General features: G+C 39.7%; 1 protein-coding gene across 1 annotated transcript in view; it reads right to left on the reverse strand.

Moving 5' to 3' along the window:
• GRM1 (glutamate metabotropic receptor 1) overlaps window positions 1–10087 on the reverse strand; it is a 45989-nt gene that overhangs the window by 30759 nt on the left and 5143 nt on the right. Inside the window, exons 2-4 of the mRNA XM_027887370.1 lie at window positions 8374–8542; window positions 6383–6509; window positions 184–956 (exon numbers count right to left, since the gene is read on the reverse strand). Coding sequence (XP_027743171.1) covers window positions 184–956; window positions 6383–6509; window positions 8374–8542 — 1069 coding nt within the window. The remainder of the gene's footprint in view (window positions 1–183; window positions 957–6382; window positions 6510–8373; window positions 8543–10087) is intronic.

Raw genomic sequence — 10087 nt, forward strand, 5'->3', positions numbered from 1 at the left:
GTGTACCTACAGTCAATCCACTTACTTTGGATTTCCAGCCCCTGGCTTCTTTCTCCGGAATATGTTGAGGAAAGTGTTGGACTTGCAAGGTGCCTTGCCATCCCCGACATGCATACGCACCACATCTGAGGTGGTGAAGGCACTGCGGACATTCCTCTCGGGCTTGGCTATAATGATGTACATCTTAGGAGTGAACATGCACCCCAGTGCCACTGTCACGCTCAGGCTCACTGCAAAACAGGTAGTGATGATCTTGTAGTTGCTCCCAAAATAGATAGGCACAAAGGCCAGCCAGATAATACAAGTGGTGTACATGGTAAATGCAATGTACTTGGCCTCATTGAAGTTGGCAGGCACATTGCGAGTCTTGAAGGCATAGTATGTGCAGCTCATGATGAGGAGTCCATTGTAGCCCACAGGAGCCACGACACCTAGGTTGCTGGTGTTGCAGATAAGGTAAACCTCCTTAATGCTGGGGTAGGAGAGGATGGGCATGGGGGGCTCCAGGATGATCAGCGTGATCACCAGTGTCAGCTGCACGCTGATCAAAATGGAGGCAATGACCACTTGGGCCCACGCACTCATGAAACGTGGCTTGCGGGTGCAGATCTTCTTTTTGCTGCCTGCCAGGATGCGGGCAATGCGGTTGGTTTTGGTCACAAGGGCAGAATAGCACATGGCAGAGGAGAGGCCCACTAAAAGGCGCTGGAGGTAGCAGGATGTCGTGGTGGGTTTAGCTATAAGGGTGAAAGGGCAGACGTAACCCAGAAAGATGCCAGCAAGGATAATATAGCAGAGCTCCCGGCTGGAGGACTTGACAACAGGGGTGTCTCTGTAGAGCACAAAGATAAGGGTGACAAACATGGTGACCAGGATCCCCAGGCAGGAAAAGACCACAGCCACAATAGACTCTATATTGCTCCACTGGAGGTACTTTACAGGGATGGGTTCGCAGCCTGCAGTGCACAGAAGAGAAACAGAGTGTTAGAAAGGTAGCTGCCTGAAGAACTATTTTTCCTGTATCCCAGTGTAATCCAAACATTAACATACGCTTGTGTGCCATGGATCACTAAAACCATTTTACAAGGGAATGAACTGTAGCATGGAGAAGTTTGGATAAAACATATTCAAAAAACAGATAACAGTTTTGGATGTCCCAAAATTTGCTAATGATGCTACAACTGGAAATGTGACTTAGAAATTTTTCATAATATTTCTTGAAATGCCTGCTCACAAGCCCAGCATATCAAAGGCAAATATGGGAACAGAATCCAGACAAACTCAGCACCATCCTTTCATTTCAGCAGGGAAAAGACTGTTGTGAATCAGAATGAGCAACGTTTTGACCTCCTCAGGTTAACTTATTTTATTGTTTAAAAAAATCATTATATTTTGACCCACCACTTTTTTTGTGAGGGTGATTCTATACATAACATAAATTAATTAGGGATCTATGGAGAGAAAAATAGTAATAAATCCAAAATTTTAATGGAATCTTAGCATGGATACTGTACCTTCTTAGTATATTTCTACTTTTTTTCTCTTAACACTAACTTATGTTGTCAAACCCTATACTCACTGTTTTTCCACTAAATAATGTAATTTAATTCTCTTGGAAAAATCAAACCCAAAGAATATGCATACCTTCAAAAATAACTGGAAAAGTTCTCTTCTATGACTAGTAAAGACATGCAAACATAGGTACCTGTTAAAATTGTACTTAACTTCTCTTTCCCACACTCAAGCCAAAACAGTTTCTAGATACCTTCCTCACTGTGCTGAAGAAGTAATTCCAGCAATAAACATTACAGAGAACATAAAATCCTTTGTGTTAATAAGATTTAGAAGGTTTAGAAGATGTTACTGAAAACCTTCATTCTGGCATTTTCTAATTTCTTTAGCATGTTTCTTTATCCCCCAAAAAGTATCCATGGTTTCTTCTACTTTCTTTCCTCCTCCAGTTTTCCTTGACCCAGCTCGCCTTCTGTGCCTTCCCCCACCTCTCAAGTGTCTTTCTCCCCAGTTCCTAGCCATCCCCAACTCAGTTCCTCTTCCAGTTCATTTTGTTCCTAGCCACCTCTCCACCCAGATGTCTCCATTACAAACTGCTGGTCCACTTTTTCACAAGCTGGACTGGTTGCTCATCAGCTCTGCCTGTCCAAGTTGTTGGACACAGCTGAGAAGAGCCAGGAAAATGTGGTGATGTCAGCAAGCTTGTGAGAGAAGCATTATTTCTCTCAGCTTTGTTGCAAACCTTGGCAAGGGCCTTGACATTGTGATGGGCAAAAATTGTGGTCGGACTCTTCCTCCTCAGTATGGAGTGTATCTGCAGAAACCATCTACGAACTAAAAACTTCTGAGGCCCACAGTTTCACTTAATTTATGAGCATCTTCCACAGGGTGACACAAAATTACCAACTGATTACTGTAATGTAAAGTCTTTCCCTCCAAATAATAGAGAAGTAAGCAGAGACCTGGATTTTGGATTAGGGTGGAACAGTTTTACTGTAACCTAGTTTTGAGAAACGGAAGGAGAAAAAATGTGGGTTTCTTCTATTAAAAAAAAAAAAAAAAAAAAAAAATCAGCCAAAGGCAAAGTCCTGACATGGAAAATTTCTGTTTGAACTTTAAATGTCTGCCAATGTCATATAAACTGAAAAAGGTTCTATAATTCTGTACACTTTGTCATTTATCAAAACCAATAAAAGTTATAGCAGTTTCAATTGGAGATCTTATTTTATAAAGAAAAGAATTCTGTTTTGCTCAAGATGGTCTGTTCAAGACTCAGGTGAGGAAACATGTACTTTCAGACAGTATTTTTATGATGAAGTATGGAGGAAAAGCTCTTTATTAGAAGCAGAAATCTCTGGCCATTGGCCTCAGCTGCTCTGAGGGGAAGCTAACTCCTATAATTAACAACAAGACTAAGGATCAGAAGCTCCTGTTCATTGATTAATACATGCAAAGCTCTTAAACAAGAAGTTGGTCAGTGGCTGTTGGAAGGGTTAAGTTTCAAGATAGGGTTTAAGCTTAGCAACATCAAGACATACTCACATTATTCCATTTTAAACTATATTTTCTGAGCCTTAGCCCAGATCCAGCATGGTAGTTAAGCCTATAATTTCTTTAAACTTGTCCTGCATAATGTCTTAGAAATCTGTTTCATGAAATCAGTGTAATTCCTGTGCACTAGCAAGCCCAAGAACCACATGTTCTACCAAGAATGCAGAAAGTTTCCTGCACTGCTTGCTATTAGCGAACAGTTGTTGGCTGTCAGCATCTGTGAAGGTGGATCATTTCCCAGCTAGGAGGAAGTGGGCTCTCGAACCTTGTTGAGACTGGGAGAGGATACCCAGGAAATTGTGTATGTATGACTTTAAAACTCCAAACAAAACAAAACAAGCTCCCACAACAACTAACCCAAACTTCAAAAAAACAGAGAATTAGTGGCAAAAGCTTCACAGTTAAAATTTTCTAGTAAAAAGCTGCCTGGTAGCTTTCACCTACTATTTTCCCTGCACTTTAACTATGAATAATTTGCAAGACCAGAAGGCTAATCCATTTTTTTTGTCATTATTATAGTATTAAAGAAAGGCCATTAAGAGAATCTATGATGTTTTCTGAGGTCATTGACACATCACAGGTAACTGATGGCCCCAAAACTTTATGATTAATTTCATACATCTATAAAAATTCCTGTCCTATCTTGATTTATTGCTTATTTAAGATTATTTATATAAACTAGGTTTGCTAACTTGACATTCATCCTTCTTATGTTATAGTCTGGTACTATAAAAGATATCTCTTCTCTTGGCACAAGGCCTAAGGTACTGGCTTTACTGACTATTTGTCAGGTCAGGTTTTCATCATCTGCAGTGAGAAATCTTTTGTGCCTGCTGACTCAACTTCACTGAACTCATATTTAGTGGAAGCAATTTCAAAAAAATTGTTTACATTTAGAAATAAAATTAAAATGTCAGGAAAGGATTGCTCAGCAACAGAGACTGATTTCAAATGGAGAGAACGAGCACCTTGAAAAGCATGTCATAGGAAATGGGTTAGTATGTGCTTCACGTTTCTTAAAGGGATTAAGGATTTTAGAGCCTCCATCTGTGATGCAAAATGGGACTAAAACTGTGTACGTGTTTAGCATTTAAGGCAAAGAGAAGAATAATCTGAACTTTGAGATGTTACCGTCTGTGTCTAGATGACTGTCAGGGTATGAATACAACACACAAAATCAAGCTATAAAAAGACATTTGATGGGAGTCCTGGCAAGAAAAGAGAATTCCAAATTAAATTATACCAATGGTGACTCCCACAAAGTTCAAGAGCCAGAGTTTATCTATCTAAATCACCTTTTTGTAAGGATTAGGATGGCATCAACTTCTCTTCACAGCTTTTTACTTATTACTACACTTCAAGTAAATGAATTTCAGGGGTTAAAAAAGAAAGAATTTTTTTTCCTCAATAAAACAGACTGAAGAAGCTGTGCAGGAGCAGACTGCCATTTCAATGTTCTCTAGGAAATCAGTCCATGGCTAAGCTGTCATTTGGCTGACGCTACTGTGATTTTATAACAGCATCAGTCCAGTCTCCTTGCTGAGAAGAAACACAAATCAGCAGGTCATCTCCTGATTTCATTAAAAGTTAATAGATTGCAACATGCCCCTGAGATTTTTTCCAGCACTGATGCTTTCTTCAACTCTTTTCAGCAGTGCCTGTCATTTTGACATGACCCCTTTTGAGCTACTTTGAGCAGCTGGTAGCACTGAACCATATTCTTTCAAGTGCACATTGATCTCTCACTAGGTTCTTATTCTGCTTTATTGATTTAAAAGAAGTGCCCATTTTCTTCCCTGAAGAGTAGATAAAAACAATTCTGTGAACCTCCAAGACCTACAAAACCTGTTTGTCTATGGATCTGCTTTAAAACTAAGGGACACTGGTGTCCTAGGAGGTGGGAATTAAATATGAGTTTTTCCAATAGTCAGGTTATTTATGAAAGGTTCTGTGGATTTTCTGGTTTCTAGTAAAACAAGATTTTTTTTTTTTATCACAATCGAGACCCTTATGGAAGGTATTTTTCATGAACTCCTCTTCCTACAACCCACTTACATGAAACTTGAAGGAACTGAATGATCACTAAGATTTTTATATACCTACAAATCTGTTTGTAGGGTCAGCTGCACACCAGAGCAGGGCTGGGGCAGGGGTAGGACTAGGAGGGTGGGAGCGTTGGAGTGAGAGTAATAGGATATAGACAGTTATGCATGCATCTGGAACATGACCACAGCTTATTTTCCGTGGAAAACCAAGGTAGACGATGTGTAAAGTTTCCTAGTCTATTGTGATTAATAATATGTTTTTAGCTGGAGACGTGGCCAGCTTTCCCTCTCAAAAGACATCCTCTGAAAGCTCATTTGGCTTCAATGACTAGCTTAAAGTATCTCTTGGAACAATTTAATCAAAGTTTGAGGACTTTGTCTATGTGTTAAATGTTGCAGCAGCATCTAGTTGCCAGCCAAATGAAGATGTGAAAAGTTGCACATTTGCTCTCCAGCTAGATGATCACATTGTTCCTTTGACTAGTAATGATGCCCTGCTGAATAGTGGCATCCAAGATTTGCAGAGGTGATATGGGACAGAAGTGCCAGTAGTCTTTTACAGTGATACAAAGCAAACATTAAGGTCAGGGTGATGCTTCTCAATGTGTTATATCTGTTTTCTTGGGGTAAGGGTTGCTGGAAAGCCCAGAGCAGGTGTGGAGGTTGACCTTGATAGGTACAAAATAAACAGAAAGATGCCATAACATGCAACTCATCAAAAATATATACACAAGGGAGACAAATTCTAGCTCTTTCCAGCCAGCTTTTCTCAGGATTTTGTTGAAATTCCTCTAGCTGGTGGGTACAGGGAGAATGATCTTTATATGAACAGTCTGGTAATCAGTTACTGAATGGCCTGAAATCCCACAAAGATTGCATGGTAGAATGATCAGAAGGAGTATCAAGCCAATATGGCAAGAATGCACTTAACTCCTGTGATAGTCACTGCTAAATTGCAGCAAATGCTGCTGAGTTCATTAGAAGTCTTAACAGATTTATTAATGCTTTATCAGTGCTAACTGAAGGGGTGGAACAGACTATGACATTTCTTGCTAAACATTTTGCTGTCATTATTGTCACTGCTCCACTGCTCCACTAAGCCAAAATACATAGCACTTTTCACTCACTCTAAAGTGCACTGGAATATGTGTCCAAGTATCTTTACTATCCAAATATCTTTAATATCTCTGCATGCTGCCACCTTACTGTCCACCACAAAGCATTCTCCTTGTGCTCTGTAGGAAAAGAATGTGTTTGGAGGGACACGTCCCTACCTGTCAGGTCAGCATTCGGCCACCAGCCAAGCTCACAGGCTTTACATGTGAATTCATCCTGAACAAATTCATTCTCCTTGCAAGCAGTACAAATCCAGCAGCAGCTCACTTCTCCTTTCCTGATCACCTGCAATGCAAAATACATCCCCGGTTATAATCCTCTATAAGAAAACAAAGAAGCCTCCCCCTCCCCAACAGATAACGTACTGTTTAAATATGACAGGATTCCTATGTATGGCACGTTTCAAACAGCTACAAAACATGAATCATGATTTTGTATCTATCCCTGTATATTCAAATTTATGTTTAGGAGTTCAAGGATAATCTCTGAGGGCAACTCTATTTTGTTTTGGTGAGAGCAGTTCTGAGTTGAAAGTACAAAACAGTTATCCTTTTGGTACACAGGCATGGTGAGTGTCATATTTTCAATCAAACTTGAGGTTTAATCTGCGAGGTGGTTGAGGCCAGGACAAGTAGTTCAGCCCACCCTTGATATCTATTGCATAGTAAAAACCAGTGAACAAAGTCAAAGGTTAGAACAAGGAGTGATTTATGCATAGACATACATATTTACATCTATACACAAGCACATTCAAATACACATGAATTCCAACTTATATGGAAGTCTCTTTGGGGCTTCAATAAATAGAAATTTAAATAAGAGCAAATTAAAAAGCATACTGCTAAAAGGATATATTGGTTCCTAGTAGAAAAGAAAACCATTATGCAGTGAACAAGCACAGGCTTCAGAACAGCTCTTTTAGAGACAAATGTCTCTGAAAGCTTTCTTTCTTTACTGTGAGTGCCGCTAACTGTAATGATCCAATGCTGAAAAGATGTTTTCCTTGTCTTGACTCCTTGTTTCATTACCCTGAGGCTGAAATAAAGATTAATGATATCTCCAGCTCACAGGGCTCTGACAAAGACTCTGGCCCCGTTTGTCAGGAAGGAGAAATCTAGCCTTCTTTTCAGAATCTTCCTATCTAACAATATGCAGAGATAACTACAGCAGTGAAATGCAAAATGTTTGTTTTATCGAATATTTGGCTTTGTGGGTTTTTTAGCTAGCATTTCCTCCTGCAGTCTGTGGAGAGAGTCCAATAGACTTCAGAGAGATGAAGCTGGCATTTTGTATGCATGGTGTTTACATATACACACATACACAAACTGCACAATCTCAAAAACAGGGAAAAGATGTTTTGGAGGGTAGTAAATACCAACAATGTTTCTTCTCCAAGATTGCTGGATTATGTCGCTGTGGTTTTGCCAAATCATCAATCACTTATTGCTTAGAGCAGCAATATAGATATAAAAAGCTGCAAATGTTCTTATTAAATTAATATAGACAGGAAGATCTGCTCTAAGGAGATTTTCTTGAATGGGATTCTTGCCATTTTAAACTTACTGCATCCATACCATTTTGATAGTGGTGGAACATGTCTTTATGTCTTCCAGACATGACAGGTGGCAAATTATTTGTAGCCTGATGCAAGTGCTACTGTTTGGTAAACACAGAGTGATTTCATTTGTGTTTCCATATCTCCTGTTGTGAACATGAGATACAAATAGGCTTTTTTGTTCGGTTGGTTGGTTTTTTCAACTTTTCCTTGCAGGTGTTATTGCTGGAACAAAATAGTGGATTCCCATGGGTCACGATATTTTCAGGATCAGCCCCCAAGTGAATCACAGCCACTGAATATTGTAGGCAATGACTAAGTGCAAATCTTTTTTTTTCTCACATAAGGTGAAATTCAAATCCTGTCACACTAGAAAATTCTGCATCTTTACAAAGGGTAATTTTAGAAAACATGGTCCTGTATATGGGATTGTTAAAGAAAAATATAAATCTAGGAGTCCTTCTACAATTTTGGCTTTCCTTAAGAAAAGGAGGTCTTATCCCTTGGCTTAAAAAGAAGCTCACTTGGGTCTAGGGGAAAACAGTGACTGGATATTCACATTTCTATAGCAGAAATTAAGTGTCTGAGGCACACCTTAATCTGGCCCTTCAAGCAAGGCTCGCTGCACACTGATCGGACCATTCCGCTCTTATTCATCTGAATCCTATAGTCATCGATGTTGAGCACACCCTCATGCCAGGTCCCAATGAGGACATAGTCATAGCGGTTGGGCTCTATGTACTGCAAGTTCATGATGTCATACCTGCAAAGGAAAAAAGAGGAAGTGAGCCACTGTCCTGCAAAAAAAAAAGGACAAAAATTTACCTTTCCCTTCTCCCTCTGCTTCTAAATATTCATGTTATCCCTTAACACCAGGGACTTGAGTTTCAAAGGAACACCAAATTCTATAGAATTTGCAGCAGAATCATGGGAAATGGTAGCTCTGATTGACACCAAATTGCTGATTGCCTTCCTTGCTTGCCTGAATCTGTGGGTAAAAGGTCCAGGAAGAACTGCACATCAAAGACAACAAACTCTGCTAAAAGTACACATGTAGACTATGTCTGGATAGTGTGCTTTCATACCATTTTTCTATACGTCTTTAACATTTACTTGGTGTCTACATACAGGTTTGTTGTAGTATAGCCCTTGCTGGGAGCTCTCAAGTAGAAGTGCTCTAAGTGACTGAACTGGTTTGCCATAACTGCAAGCACTAGTTCAACTATTTATGTTACTCAGCCCAGTGATACTGTCAGGAAAAGTTAACAGTTCAGTCACAAAATTTATTTCCTCACCCTAAGCAAGCAGGAGAGTGCTTCCCCAGGCTAAGGTAAGGAAAGCATAAGAAACTGCTACAATAAACATCCAGCCTCCATCATTGTCTTCAATGTGTTGGACCTGATGTGTACACATCCCCTACCACTAATTATTCTGTTCCTTCTTTTACTCACAGAAGGTGGCTTGTTTCTTAGTAGGAAATAACCAAGAATGGAAGAATGAGTGTGCACAGAGAGGAAGAACCACAAAAGAGGCTGAACCTGCAGCCTGCTCTCTTAAGATGAGAAGCGAGGGGGCTTTTTTTAAAGAAACGGATAAGAGAAAGATGACAGGACCAGAAATCAGCATTGGGGCTGAAAACAATAAAGAATCTTCTGTTTTACAAGCCTGAGAGCTATTGTCTTGCTTTTCTCTACTGGATTGTCTCAGTCTCTGGGGGGAAAGAAAATTCTTTACTTATAGAGTGCTGCTAACTTATATGTGTTTAAGGAATGAAAGGTACAGTAAGCAAAGTATGAGCCATAAATAAAACTGGGATGCTCAGCTGAGAATGAAGACAGACATCTGCTTCTTTCTTTTCAATCTGAGGTTCAAACATGCAAAATTTCAGCTCTCTCTGCACTTCACAGAGGAAAGGAGTGCTAGATTACTGTCTGGATCTCTTATTTTCTTAACTGACTCTTTGGGGTCTCTCTAGTTAAAGACTATCTAAAGAATTACATATTCACAGCTGTAATCAGACCTCAGTCTTGTAAGTATGCATGCTCAGATAATGCCAGTGCCATTGCAGAGCTCCACTGAATCATATGTGAAAAGGGATTCCTGCCACTGAGTTCAATGGAGCTCCAATCAGGAGGCAGCTCCATTGGTTGGTAATTGGTTACTAACAAAGGCATTGCTTAGGAAAGGGGTAAATTTCAAATCCATTAGGGAACAATTACTTCTCATATTCCAGTTCTTGCAATGGAAGCATATAAAAAAAGGAATGCTATTTCCAGTCTTGTGAAGAATCAGGATAGCAAGAAGCAGT

Source organism: Empidonax traillii, unplaced genomic scaffold (genome assembly GCF_003031625.1).
Source record: "Empidonax traillii isolate 1590-97213 ecotype Southwest subspecies unplaced genomic scaffold, ASM303162v1 scaffold207:size1520225, whole genome shotgun sequence".
Lineage (NCBI taxonomy): Eukaryota > Metazoa > Chordata > Aves > Passeriformes > Tyrannidae > Empidonax > Empidonax traillii.